The 15,453-nt window shown below is 40.4% G+C and overlaps 1 protein-coding gene across 1 annotated transcript in view; it reads left to right on the plus strand.

The window, feature by feature from the left end:
* Positions 1-15,453, plus strand: part of COL2A1 (collagen type II alpha 1 chain) — a 95,088-nt gene that overhangs the window by 29,062 nt on the left and 50,573 nt on the right. Inside the window, exons 13-18 of the mRNA XM_042452023.1 lie at positions 764-817; positions 930-983; positions 1,900-1,944; positions 2,396-2,449; positions 8,223-8,267; positions 9,985-10,038. Of these exons, the coding sequence (XP_042307957.1) occupies positions 764-817; positions 930-983; positions 1,900-1,944; positions 2,396-2,449; positions 8,223-8,267; positions 9,985-10,038 (306 nt within the window). The remainder of the gene's footprint in view (positions 1-763; positions 818-929; positions 984-1,899; positions 1,945-2,395; positions 2,450-8,222; positions 8,268-9,984; positions 10,039-15,453) is intronic.

Genomic DNA, 15,453 nt, shown 5'->3' on the forward strand with positions numbered 1-15,453 from the left:
GCAAAATCAAAATTATGCACTAAACAAAGTCAAAACTATGGACTGTTGCAACCAACCTTCCTTGTACCAAATAAAAGCCAAATTTTGTAAAAAAAAAAAATGAAAATTAAATATATCTGTATTTTAAAAAATTATTCTGTACCTTCTAACTATGGAGAAAAGCAGTGAAACCCTGATCACTAGGAATTCTACAGCCAGCTATTGTTTGTGCATTGTAAATTGTATCTATGCAGCCATATGAAACCAGCTTTGGAAGGCAAGGGGGGAAAGAACATAGAATCTGATATTCTCTTCTGTAGACATTTCCAAATTCTGAGGCCTTTGGCACTTATACAGAGAGTATAGAAACCTGCAAAGGGCAGCAGGTCTTAGAGAGAGGGGGAAGAAAAGGTTAGGGCATGAATGAAATGTACTGCATTGTTATGAATTGGTGTTGATGATCTCTGTACTTTACCTCATAATTCTGTGTAACTTGATGTATTAAGAGTGCCACTGTATCATAGTCTGCTGAAAAAAGGGAGCAAGCAAAGCACTTAATCACTGCAGGGTGTATTTAGCAATATCATCAGATACAGAGTCAAGGGCTAAAGAGGATATTGGGTTTTTTCCCCTCCTCCTTATTCTATATTATTTCCTTCACCCGTATGTGTAGGTTAAAAAAGCCTAATATACAAGGGACCTGTTCTTTCAGTTTCTTACTCTGTATTTTAGCTTTTGTTATGTCAGAAAAATGTTTTTCATTTGGAACTGATTTTACTTCTAGGGTGCCCGAGGTTTTCCTGGAACCCCAGGTCTTCCTGGTGTAAAAGGACACAGAGTAAGTTTGTAAATGTTATATATTTGTTTTAATAATTTGTTTTAAATTTATCTGGACACAAGTGTGTCAGAAGAGCCAATGTGACCCTTATAATTTTCCTCTCAATTTCTAGGGTTACCCTGGATTAGATGGTTCCAAAGGAGAAGCTGGAGCTCCAGGTGCTAAGGTAGGGAATACATCTCCAACCTCAAATGAGTGGGAAAGGCATCCTATCTTTTTCTTTAAGTAGGATGTCTGCCTCCATTGAGAATTAGCTTTCAAAGATAAACTAACCAATTATGTGTTTATCCATGCAAGCACACATATGTTCATATGCTCTTTTAGCAAGAAGTTAGAAAAATTACTGGGTTACACTGTTCATAACATCTTAGCCAGCATGGTTATGGGTATGGCCATGCTGGCTGACAGATCTGGGCAGCTGTAGTCCAAAAATTAACTTTCCCAGCATCTCTTTACACCAATATGCTTGGGCTAGTATAATTTTCAAAGTGAACTACAAACATTTGTTTCCACAATAAATTAATTGTTTTCAATGAAGTCATACAAGTACAGTGCATGAAAGATTGGTCTTGACATGACAGCTAAAGGAATACAATTCTTCCTGAGTTGTTGGGTTGTTGATGCTCATTTGATTACGTGGGATCCAGACCACAAAGAAGTGTTATATGTACAGTACTTTCCCTTCACAGTTGAAGCAGCAACATGTTGCTGGGAAAATGGACATCTTTTTGGTGCTCATGAATTAATTACATCTTGGAAAGTACTGTCTAGAAGATAATTGCACATCTGTGAAATAAACTGGATCAATCAGTGCTCAGCTAAATTTATCTGGGAACTAAAACTGACTAGACTCTTTAGAGAAATTGACAGCTCTGTGTCTTTTCTGACACACTAGCGGTAACCTTTTATTGAAACGAGGCTACCAATTCAGACAGAGTCTTACTTATCAGTGCTACACCCTCTAGTGTTCAACCAATGAGAACGACAATCACAAATATACAACATTCTGGGTATGGTGTCTCAGCAGCTCAGCACCCAGAAGCTTGATATGAGTTTAATTTCCTTTGTTTCTCTTATTCTAGGGTGAATCTGGGTCTCCAGGTGAGAATGGATCTCCTGGTCCCATGGTGAGTATTGTGCTGCTCAACTATTTTTTTTAAAGCAATAATAGCATCACACTATCACTGTGGGCTGGACACACAGTCCATTGACAGCTGAAGAAAACATACCTCCCTTGCCTTGCCTCTTAATTGGCCATGCATTTAGAATGCATGTCTATACTGCATTCCATGTAGCTCAAGGCAGGTATAGTCTCCCATTCCGTTCCATCAAAGGCATTGATCAGACTTCTGCTTGCTTAGCAGGTGGAATAAGTGCACACAGTGAATCTCTGTTAACAGTACTCAAATGCACAAGTCAGTTGGGCCCCCTCAAAATACAAGTTCTTCCTCTACATGTTTTATTTCCTGTCTATTATGTCAATATTGTAGAGAGCCACCTTGACACATAGAATAAAATGTATCAGTGGGCTTGGAAGATCAGAATGCCTTTCTGATATCTAAATATGTTATTTTTCAGGGTCCCCGTGGTCTCCCAGGTGAGAGAGGACGTCCTGGCGCTTCTGGTGCTGCTGTAAGTATCAGTGTTGTTTGAAAATCACATGTTTTGTCATATAGAAATGTGGTTTTAATCCCTGTTGCTCCTGCAGAATAAATGTTAAGCAACCATGCTTAACATGGGATGAGAGTCAGCATGGTGTAGCAGTTTGAGTCTTGGGCTATGACTCTGAGGAACAGGGCTCAAATTCCCACCATGGAAAACTACTGGATGTTCTTGGGCAAGTCATGCTGTCTCAGCCTCAGAGGAGGGCAAAGGCAAAACCCTTTGAACAAATCTCAATAAGAACATCTCATGATAGGTTCACCTTAGGATTGCCATATGTCAGAAATGAAGACATACAACAACAAACCCATGCTTTCTGTGGAAGATTTCCTCCTCCCAGCAATCTCCATTCCATGCACCATAGCCCCTTCTCATCTTTTTCAGGAGAAATTGTAGAATGAGATCTCTGTGACCTCCCAGTGAGGAAAGTTGCATTAACGCTCCTCATTGGGAGGGCTGAGAGACCTCATTCTACAGTACATGTCATTAGAATAGGGTTATGGGGGCTGCACAGTTCAGTCCATTTTGCATCCTTAAGGCTACAAAAGAGAAAAAGGTATCCATGCCATGAGTGCAACACTTCCTTCAACTAACACCCTGAACAAGCCATAGCTTATTGGATTAGGTTTGCTGTCCCTCTTCTAGCTTCTAAAGGGCTAATGATGCAGACACATAAAAGTCAGAAATGGAAAAAGAAACAGTGGCAATGGGCAAAGAGAAGCCACCATGCCCAAACTCAATGCTACTCAGAGTGGTGGTCCAGACTGGTTCCAGTCCTTGAGTCATTGGCCATTGGCTGCTGCTCTCTGGAGAATTTCCAGACAGGAAAAAAAAAGTATTGTAGCCAGTGGCACACATATTCAATAGTAGTTTTCGCTAAGCTTGAATACAGAGAGCCAGTGTGATGTAGGGATTTGAGTGTTTGTCTAAGGACACTGGGAGACCAGGGTTCAAATTGCTGCTCAGCCATGGAAACCTACTGGATGACCTTGGGCGAGTCACACTGTCAGAGGAAGGCAATGGCAAACACCCTCGGAACGAATTCTGCCAAGAAAACTCCAAGTTTACCTTAGGGTCGCCATATCAAAAATGACTTGAAGATGCACAACAAGAACAAACTTGTATGCATCGTGTGGTGCTTGGTAAAACTGTGAGCCTGCACACAGCCCAGAGCATTGACTGGACTGTTGGGAAATATACATATTTAAATATGTCGCTCTCCACTTAGCAAAGCTACAGGGACAGATGTAGCCATATGTTTGCTTAGACTGTTTTTATTCTGTCCTTCCTAGTAAGAGCTCAGAGAAGGAACCCTGCAATTTTATCCTCATAACAACCCTGTAAAGTAGATTAGGCTGAGAGATAAGCCCAGATGCAGGTATCTGTTTGCACATGTGTAGGTTTAAGCCTGGAGATGGTAATGGGCATGTACATAGTTCTTTTCAGTGTCCCTACATGCTTGGCTATCTTTTCTGCCTCTGTCTATGTCCCTTGCTGTCATGATTGGAAGCCCTGATAAAGCAGGGAATTCTTATTATTTCTTATCAGCTTGTACAGCATTTTTAAGACCTTCTGCTTAATGCCCTCAGTGCTGGATAGGGTTTCCCTGTGGACCCTGCATCTCCTTCCTCATCTTAATCCTACACAAGGGTATGTAAACACTTGAATAGGGTTATAGTGACTATCTCATTGAGTCAATACACTGAAGCTGAGCAGATTATCTGAACCTGGGTCTATGTAAAGGAAAGCTGCACAAGGGTACACAATTCGGCAGATCTGTAAGCCAAAGACATTGCACCCTGGGACCATTTCCAGCATTCCATTCTACATCTCACTTGATACTGTAATAAATGTAGTGTGAAATTTCCTCTGGCCTTCTGTTGAACACATGGCAAAGCCTCTTTAGAGATGACTGTGAAGCTCAGCAGGAAAATTTCAGTCCTGAGCTTTGTTGTTTATATTTTCACTAATTCAAAATGTTGGAGGCATTGAGTGTAAAGTAACCAAGATAGTTAAGCTTGGTCACCCCCAAACATAGCTATAAATTCATTGCATGGGTCAATTCATGTCTATAGCTGCAGGCCATAGTGGTTCAGTTTCCACCATTCATCCTATAAATCATTTTGTTCAGGATTTTCATAATAATCAGGGCAATCTCTACATTTGGATTTCACAGCACAATTTCTTGAATGTAATTGCTTTCAAATGAAGGAAGGCCTATTTGCAAATCAATGGATTCCTATCATTTTCTAGAAATTAAGGCTGTACTGGTTGTTCAGCCTGTCTTATCTCTGTCTGTCCCTGCTAGTCAATAAAATGCTAATGTGTGGGGGTTTATTATTATTATTTTTTAAATTACTTCCGCTCTTAGAAAGTAAACCTATCACCTTCTTTAGCTTCTTTCATATGTGGATTGAAATTATAATCAATCCACTAGGACATTTAGAATTCCATTCAGTTCAGATATTATTTTTAACTTCAATGACTTACTTGCTCTGAGTGTGTGCAAAGCCAGTTCCCAAGAGCAGCTAAACAAATGGTATTGTTGAAGAAATTGCCAGTGAGCAGTTTGGCTGGGAGATGTATTTTTGTTGAAGTGGGGCTGCTGCTATAATGAATTACAATACCAATGCCCACAAAGGACATAATCCAGAAGGCCATACAATGAGCTTTCTGTCTGCAATGAAGATCTTCTTCCTTCCTCCTAAGAGTAGCCTCATGCCATTTATTTTTAATTTGTGGGGGTTTCTGTTGAAACAGTTGAAGATGGGTCTGTTTGATGCATGTGTGTGTAAACACCAAGTGAAAATCTTTGGTGTGTACTAGACAGCAGTTTTTATATAAATCTAACCTAGCTCTGTGGCATGTGGGTGGTATCTACACTGTAGAATTAATGCAGTTTGACACCACTTTAACTGCCATGGTTTAATGCTATGGAATTCTGGGGTTTCTAGTTTTGTGAGATATTTAGCCTTCTCTGTCAGAGAGCTCTGTGCCACAACAAACTACAATTCTCGGGATTCCATAGGATGGAGTCATGACAATTAAAGTGGAGTCAAACTGCATTAATTCTGCAGTGTGGCAGTAGACAAAGATCTTAAATTCTATTAATAATTTCAATGAACTTTTATATGAGAATGAGGCCATAACATGAATTAATTATCATATATCATACAACTGGACTGCATTGTAGAAAAAAAGACCTACAGCCTGTCACAGGTGCACAACTGCGCGCCATACACACACCAAACAGGGCAGAAATCCCATCCTCTAATAGTCACTCTCAGTTCTGAAACGGATGCAAGAATTTTTGAACTTGTGAAGATGCTTTGCTTTGACTCAGGCCACTCTTGGCAGGCGCTCTTTGAGTTCTGAAGCAGAAAAACTGGATTTCTTAGCTCACTACATGGAGTTCTTTAGCTGGAGATCGAACTCAGAACAGTCTGCATGTGAGCATGATCTCACTATGAAGTTATGATTCTTATTTTTTTAAAAAGGTCATTTAGTGGCATTCCCATTAGGGCCTTCAGTCATATTGATGTGGTTTCTGTGGCACTGCTGCCTCACTTTTCCACTGTTCTTCCTGGCTTGTTGCCCAGGACATGAATGAGTTCTGCCAGGCAATTAGTCTTTAGTTACATGAGGGCAAGGGTATCAAGCCATTAGCGGCTGAAGTTTTTTTTTTTTATCACAGAGTTCCATACACAAGGAGGCCAAGTTTGGGGCTCTGTATTTGTGTGAGATTAGAACCAAAGATGAACAAAGCAAAGCCTTTTCCAGAATTCATTTCTCAGAGATGCTAGGAGATCCAGGTGCTGTGCTTAGATGCCATATAAAAGCTTACAATTTTTGACAGTCTTCATAGGATCTGCAACACATTAGCATTACTTGGTTTTGCTAGTAATTTTTTTTTATCTCATTTGCATTTGGTTCCTCAGTTTCCCCCCACTTTTTTTTAAAAAAAGTATTTTCCTGAGTTGCCTTCCCTGTTTTTTGTTAATTTAAATACAATCCACAAATCTCTACTCACACAAAAAGGCAGTTTCCCTTGCCTAATATCTTAAAGGCATCAGATCCATCTGATCTTGGAAGCTAAGCAAGATCATGCCTTGGTTATTACTTGGTTCGGAGAATGCCAATGAATACCAGGTGCTATATAATATATTTCAGAGGAATAAAGTGATAAAACCACCTCTGAGTACTCCTTGGCTAAGAAAACCCTATGAAATTTATGGGGTTGCCATGAGTCGACAGGTGACTTGAAGACACACATACAAGTGATAGGGAGCTCCAAATTTTTACAACTCTTATTTTCTGTTGCAACCTCCTGTGCTATAGTTCATATTTTTCCAGATGCTGCCCAGATCTTCAGGAGCAGAGTTTTGGGCCCAGGGGAAGAGATGGGGAAGGTCATAGGAGGAAGAGGAAGGAGAGAATTCCTTATTCTGTGATCAAAATTCTGCCCATAAAAAGTGGCATCCAAGCCATGGAAAACAACAGGCATTTTATAGATTAATGGACCCTCTCAACTAAATGTCAGATTTTCCTTTACCAGACCTGTATTGTTGGAGGTGCATCAGGGTGACTATTGGAGGTGTTAGTGTGTGTTTTTATGTTTTCAAGTCAACTTATGGTAACCGCATGAATTCCATAGGGTTTTCTTAGGCAAGGAATGCATAGTGGTGTTTTGTGAGTTCCCTCCTCTGTACTCTTACCCACCACTAAAATAGTGACATTCTGTACCTTATAAGCAATTTCACACCTGCTATCTGGGTGCTAAACTAAAGCAAAACAGCTAAAAAACAAATAACTCTGGCAACCGTAAGACGAATAGGTAAATCTACAAATAGTGGAGTAAGGTACTTCTATGGGTAAAGGAACAGTAAAGTGTAGCCATAAAGCAGACATTAGAACCTTACTTACTACCTGGGAGATGTCAACTAATGTTTTAGTAAGCACAGTATACAAGAAACTATTGTTTCTGCTCAAACCACTGCAAATGGGCAGGAGTTTGTGGGTGTATTCAGCTGTTTCTCTTTCCCATCTTAAAGAGTTAAATTAGTTTAATGTTAATCTCTTCTCCTAAGAGAGTCATGTATAATGTGGGCTTGTGAGAAAGACTGAAGGGTCATGCAGACTGTCAGCTTGGAGCAGCCTGAGACCGCTCCAGCCTTGGTTGCCCCCCGATCAGCATGGGACTGCAGTGACTGCAGCAGTCACAAATGGGCCACTAGCAAAGAGCAGACTTTACCTGCTCCTTTTAGTCCTGGCTTTTCCTTGCCGGGGGCACTCTCTGTGTGGCTTTTGGTTGCTATTGGGGCATGCATCATCTGCACGCCCTGCTTCCAAAGCAGCCAGAAGCCGGTCTTTCCTGCCCATCTGTTTCAGGCCTGAGACTTCTTAGCACCCTCATCAAACTAAAGTTCCCAAGATGCTTGGAGGGAAGCCATGATGCTTGAACTGAAACATCATTGTGCTACATAGATAATTTCATTTTTTTAAAAGTGCCCTTCTGCTCTATTTCTTTTTCACTTACTCTCAACAAGTCTCTAATCTATTCTGATTCCTCCCCCCCCCCCCCAAAAAAAAGAAATGTTCAGAATATAATTAGAGGGATGTAGTTGGAGTTAATGCACAGACTTATCTGATATTCCATGTCTATATGACAGCATAACTGGGAACATGGCTACATCATTGTTTGATGAAACTGACTTTGCTGACCTGTGATATCTTGTTTACACAGGGTGCTCGTGGTAATGATGGTCTTCCTGGTCCAGCTGGTCCACCTGTAAGTAAATTTATTTTCAAATGAATGGTTTTCCCCTGCTGAAATCTGTATTTTACAAATTGGATATTGACACACCAAGTAGAAAATGTGTTTTTTTAAATTATAACTCACCCATTGTGTAATTTCAAGAAATGCTTTAGAGCTCTTAGAGCTGCGTTACATTTTGTAAAAAAAAAAAAGTGCTATTCCTGACTTAATACTTCTTTTCACTTGAAGCTAAACTAAAGAGTTATGCTAAAGGCTTCACAGAAAGGATGAAGCCTTTAGCATAACTCTAAAGTTAGGACAGGGCAGGTCTGGGGAAAGCTAGACCAAGCACAGAGTTTGTGATGGGTGCAGTATAAGGATTTCAGGGAACAGGAAGCCAGTGCAGGAGTTTGAAGGAAGATGCCACATGGTCAGAGTGATAAGAAATCTAAATGATGTAGGTAAATTAGTTCTACATATAAGTGAATGAGGTAAGGAGAGAGCCAAGAGAATAAAGTTTTAGAAGCAAAGGTAAGAGATGTCTGTAGTATAAAGGTTGAAGGGACAGAAATGAATGGTCTGATTTTCATTAAGTTAGATAGAAAGAAGCCACATGACTTAGCAGTAAATGGAACATAAGGGAGAAGGCAAGGGGACAACTATAAAACAAATCTCATTTTTTTTAAAAAATAAAATATTTTATTAGGTATAGCCAGCATTAAATATGCACTTTATAGTTTTTCACTTTGCAGTTACCACATTACATTCATATCTGCAGTCAAAATTCTCAGTTTTTCCTAAAATATATTGCAGTCTGAATAATTCCTTTTACTTCTATATGATAGGTAGGTTTAAGCATTCCAATAATATTACAGGTTAATGTTAATGCTTATTCCTGTTAGCACCTATAGCTAAGGTTATTTGGGCCTTATGTCCTCGTCCTTCCATTTTCTTGGTTCACATCTCTATGTGTCTAACCAGCTATGTTTGAACAGTTTCCATTGAAGGAAAGCAGAGAGATATGAGGCATCTATGGTGGTCTCAATATGAGTAACTTTGTGGCTTGGTTGTACAAGTGTTAAAACAAGCACTCGTGACTATATATTCTTAAAGATTGAGGAAGATGATGAGCACGCATGGTAACAGAGGAAAAGAAGACTTGACAACAAAGATGAGTTCAGTTAGGAGGCAGCTCATCACTGATTTTCCCTGCTCTGAGGAAAGATTTGAACCATCAACCTCTCCTCAGTCCTACACAGATATTTTCCCTGTGCTTCCAGTATTACCTTGTTACAGAAGGTATCAAGAACATCTCCATTAAATGCTTCCATCATGATCAAACTACTAAGTTAGGGTGGGGGAACCTAGTTTGTCTTATCAAACCAATGAGGCAGTGGTAGATATTAAAACACACTTTTTATTCCACATAAAACAAATTCAAAAACATAACCAGCATTATGTTGTGGGCCAGCTTGGCCAAAGGATTGTACTGAAGAAACCAGGTTAATGTCTCAGCTCAGCTTTAGTTTGAATGGGATTCCATTTTCAGCTTTGCTTTCCCTTCAGTAAATCTGGAGTCTGACTTAAATCCTTTCCACTTTTATTCTAGCGAGCATTTTGACTGTTAGTCCCACTTTAGGATACCAGATGTTTTCTACTCTATGTGTGCTGAGAAAATTCTAAATAACAAAAAGAATTCTGTTCTGCATTCTCCAAACTGATTGAGGTTATTTTTCTTGTCTTTCTTCAGGGACCCGTTGGTCCTGCTGGAGCCCCAGGTTTCCCAGGTGCACCAGGTTCAAAGGTAAGCAGTACCTCAAGGCCACATTCATTTCTTTTTGCAGCCAGTTGATTTGTCAAGAATCATGTTTCCCTCCCCATGTTTCAAAGGAACACCCTTCGTCCCTGAATATTTCAATCCTTTCCCCACTGAATGCCTGAAGCGTTTTATCTGGTCTACCTGCAGAAAATCTAAGAGGAAGTCGGAAAGTTTAACAGCTATAAGGAAAGAGCAAACTGCTCATACATGTCTGCATATGTGTGTGTGAGGAAATAAAAATAGGAAGGGCTGGAGAAAGATTAGAATATGAAGAAAAGCTGTAAAGGAAAACGTGGTCTATCTTGAGAGAAGCAAAATTTTAGAGAGTAGTGGTGCCAGAGAGTTCAGTCCTAAAATGTACTCATTTGCCCTAATTTTGAAAACTGTCAACATTAAAACCATAAATTATTTCTGAGTCTCCTTGGAAAATAACATTTAGGGGCTGTGCAGACTGGCAGTTTGGGCCAGCTTGGGGGTGATGTCGGGGTGTAGTGTCTCCACGACAAATGCCCCAGCTCTGCCCCCAGGACAGTGTGAAGCCATGCGCTGCACCGCATGGTGCATGGCATCGCAGTGCTCCTCCAGTGCTGTGTACATACGAGGCAGCACCGAATGAGTGTCGCCAAGCCATGCCAGTGTGGCTATCCCACCCTGCAAAAGCCAGATCAAGGCGATGGCATGCAGTTGCTGCAGCCCCAATCTGGCTGTAACAGGGGTGGCTCGAGGACACCCCTTCAGGGCTGTATGTACAGCCCCAAAGTCCCCTTGAATTATTCTTTATGACAATTTCAACTTATTGTTTTTGCCTCTGAGAGAAAAATGAAATTTGAATTATGACAGAAGAGTTTGGGCATGAATATTTTCATATTAGTTTCCTCACAGCTTTAACACCTTTTCAGGTACATTATTTAGAAAAGTAGTGGGGCACCCTTGATCCTCTAGGAGTTTTTGACTACAATTCCCTTATAATTGGCCATGTGGCGTGGGCTGATGGGAGTTGTTGGCCAAAGCACCTGGAAGGTTGAGCGTCACAGCCCTGAATCAGTGCAATGGGAATAAGGAAAAGCGTTACAGAGGGAAAGCACTGTGTGGTGTGCGTGTTATAGTCAGAGAACTATGTAATTTCATGTCTCTATTCTCAGTGAAGCGGCTTCAGATGGGGATTAGTAATAGGTTAGTGACTGTTAAATATAAAATAACATACTCCAGTTTAAGCAAGAGTTTCATTTTGGAATTCTTAGGACAGGGAAGGAACTTTGTTTGTAGGAAGAAAGATTCTTAGTATGGCTTTCAAATGTCTCGATAGATAGATAGATGGATGGATGGATGGATGGATGGATGGATAGATAGATAGATAGATACCGGTAGATAGATCAAAGATAGATCAAAGAAGTAAGTTTTAAGAGCAGAGGGCATAAGGTCACACCTTATCCTTAAAGGGATTTCTGTTGCTTACACACAGTCTTGGCACTTTTTACATCTGTCAGCTATTGACAAAAGTAGTCAGTATATGGAACCAGTCAATTGACCAGGCATATAGGTATTTCAAGGAGCCAGCATGATCTAGTGGTTTGAATATTGGACTAGAACGCTGGGAGACAAGGATTCAAATCCCTGTTCAGCCATGGAAACTCACTGGGTGACATTGGATAGATCACTCTCTCTTAGCCGAAGAGGGAGGCAATGGCAAAGCTACTCTAAACACATCTATAGAGTCTCCAGAAGTCAGAGTTAATTTGAAAGAACATAACAACAACAATAAAAATATAGGGGCCGGTGCTTAGGAATAGTCACATATGGTGTGAAAAGCAAGGTGATGAGAAACTACTTCTAAAGGAAACTTTAAAAGGGTACCTCTGATCTTTGACCTTGGACGTTACCAAAAAAAAAAAAAAGAAAAAGAAAAAGAAAACGAACAGCCACTGGCAACCCCATGCCTAGTCACCCCAATAACTCAGCTGGTAGTACTTCTTTTAACTGTTTGAAGAGTAACTTGTTCCCCCCCCCTTCCTGTGCATTCTTGCCTCAGCATGTTCTGCTTCAAAGGCTCCAAGAAGTTTCACGAGCAGATGATGATAGAAGCGATCAGGCATACATTTAGCAGTGCTTTTTGTGAAATCCTTTCCAGTTAAAGTGCCGCTCAGGAATTAGAGCAGTAGTCAAATTCTGACTGTATTTAGGCCAATGGGCATTTTGCCAGGGCTCATATTTTGTCCAAAGGTTCAGGGCCATCAGGTAATTGATCCGCCAGGGGACCAGCACAATTCTCCTCTTTCTGAAGCCTGAGCTACAGTAATCACATGCAGAAAACCCCCTCCCAAATCTCAGTGTGATTTATCTGATTTCTTTAATGTGGGGCCTTTTAAGGCAAGGGAAAGTCAAGCTAGACTGACCTTCCTTTGGGAATTCCCAATGCCATGTGGTCCGACGGCTTCAGGTTCCTAATCTCGCCCGGGATGGGTTACTAAGGATACCAGACAGTGGAGAGGCTGTGTGTAGGGAGCTGGGGGTCAGGAAACGAGGCCTTTTGTGGAATGTCTGACAGAAATTGACAACGGGTCTTCAGTAACAATCAGTGTCCTCATTATAAAAAGATGAGGTGAAGAAGAAGGCCATGTTGTAATACGATGGCGAGCTTACTGAGTTAAGAGAAAGGAGGAGAGATGAAAATTAAGTGGTTTTTAGGAGCAGCGGTTTCAGTGAGGACTTTTATGAATTGATAAGGCAGGATTCATATGGAACACAACAAAAATAATTCTAAAAGTAACGCTGAAGGAGACACAGAAGAGTGATCCCTATTTATCCTTGTCTGGAATACCATATAGTAACAGCAGTAGATAGCAGATGAAGTACCAAAATAGAAATTGGGGATATTTTTAAAACCAGAAGTTTGTTTATAGAGCTATAGCATCTTTTGCCCCCTGAGCTACCCCCTAGAAAAACAACTAAGTTCCCAGAATCACTTGAGAAGGAGCAGTGACAAAATAGTCAGCCCTCCATATCCAAGGATTCTTTATCCATGGATTCAACCATCCACAGTTTGAAAATATTCCAAACAAAATAAATTCTAAAAACAAAAACTTGATTTTGCCATTTTATATAAAGAGACACAATTTTACTACACCATTGTATTTAATGGGACTTGAGCATCTACAGATTTTGGTGTCCATGGTGGATCTTGAAACCAAACCACAGTGGATACCAAGGGCCCACTGAAAATCACTTTATGCTTGTATAGAAAAGTCCTCTGGTTGCCCAGTGTGTTTTGATTTGCAAGGATGTCCCTTACTCCAAAACATAATGCTTCTACACAGAATATAGTTTCAGAATCTCATGATTCCATAGCATTTTATGGGGAAAAGAAACACAGGTGTAAAAGTGTATTTTGATTTACAAATATTGATAGCTTTGAATCCTTGGCTCAGACATGGGTGCAAACTCCATTCAGCCATTCTCCTCAAAAGAAATGTCATGCCTGCCATTAATGTCATGCTCCTTGATGGCACACCTATCTCACAATGCATTGAATTTTAGAGCCTGGAAAATCTGCTTGGTGCCCATAGGTTGCCCACATAGTCATGAAATCACATGGCTGAAATGGCAAAAGAGAGTGAGAAATCTGAATCTAATTCATTTTGTGACAGTTACATGGTCACAACATATCCAGAATCAGGAAACATGCTCAGCCAACATCACATATCATCAATTTGGCTATAAACTTCAAAGCTAAACTAGACTTAACTTCTGACTGATCTCATGGTCCTGCAGTTTTGCAGGTTTGCACTTTAGAGTGTGTGCTTTGTGTTGGTTTTATATTTGATAATATGAATGTTTGATGCACTTTCAACCCTTGTAGTAGTGCATATTCCATTACTATCATATCATCACTACTCAGTCTGTTGAAACTCCTGATCTGCCTTTTAGCAGGCTGTATTTAGCACAAACTTGAACAGTGGGGCTATATCCAAACTTTGTTTTGGCCTGTTGAACTATCATTGTGAGAGCATACTACTCAGATTCTAGGTGTTTTGTGCAAAACATCCTGGAGGGGAGGAACAATGACCCAAGGATCATTTACAACATTGTAAGGATTATAAAAGGAACCATTAATCCTGTTTAGTAAACCTGCATACTATACTTGGCAACACTTCTCTTATATTTAGAGATCTTTCTCACATCTACTTCTTTTTTTTAACTTAAAAGTGCAAGGAAGTGAATCTCAAAACTCCATCAATGAGTTATAGCTTTCTCCCGTCTTTTATTTTATTTTTTCTACATATGTGGAACAAATATTTTAAGACTGTATGCGTTTCAAATAGGAGCCAGTGTGGTGTAGCAGCTTAAGTGTTGGACTATGACTCTGGAGACCAGAGAGATTATCAGATGGGGGAAAGAACAGGAGAGAATCGGGATGCTCCTTTCCTTATTGCACGATTGTATGAAGGTTATCACATACCATCCCACAACGTGGTGCTCATCCCATCAATGAAGTGCAGTAGTCCCGTCACTTTTTATTCACAGGATAAGAATACTGCGTGATAAGGACAGAAGTGTCCTGATTCTCTCATGTCCTTATTCCCTGTCTGATAATCACCCAGGATTTGATTCCCAGCTCAGCCATGAAACTCACTGGGTGACCTTCAGCAAGTCTCAGCCTCCCCCATCAGCCTGAGGGGAAGGCAATGGCAAGTCTCTTCTGAACAAATCTTGCCAAGAAAACTCTGTGATAGGTTTGCCTTGGGGTCGCCATAAGTCCGAAACAACTTGAAGGCACACAGCACAGTCTTCCACACAAAGCATTTAAAAATGCACATCACTATCACAATAGATCAGTGTTATATTCAATTAGTTCTTCTTTGTTTTAGAAAGTTTTCTATACCAGTATGCAATTATTCAAACAATGTGTCCCTAGGCATTCCTGAAAATTTGTGGGGGTGCTAGTCTCCAGTGAGAAGATCAGTCGTAATGGGAAATCTCTTCTGAAAGAATCCCATACCTACAGATACAAGTCTGGCTAGTGCATGAACTAAGCGTACTTGTTCATGCATTACAGTCTTCTGCAGCAAAAGATGCCAGAAAATACTCTATAACTCAGCTGGGTCTACTGGAGATAACTGAGGCCTGTTACAGACTGCCAAAATAAAGCTGCTTCGGGTCTCTTTGGAGGTATGCTATTTAAATGATGCGTGCATCCTAAGAATCCGAAAGCTGCACGAAAGCTACACTCCAGTGCTTAGGAATGGAGTGTGGCTTTGGCGCGACCTCCGGACTCTTAGGACCCATGCATTATTTAAATAGCATACCTCCAAAGAGACCCAAAGCAGCTTTATTTTGGCAGTCTGTAACAGGCCTTGAGTTTCTCAACAGAGAAGATGTTGTTGAAATGGTTATCTAAAGATA

Source organism: Sceloporus undulatus, chromosome 2, assembly GCF_019175285.1.
Source record: "Sceloporus undulatus isolate JIND9_A2432 ecotype Alabama chromosome 2, SceUnd_v1.1, whole genome shotgun sequence".
NCBI classification, from domain to species: Eukaryota; Metazoa; Chordata; class Lepidosauria; order Squamata; family Phrynosomatidae; genus Sceloporus; species Sceloporus undulatus.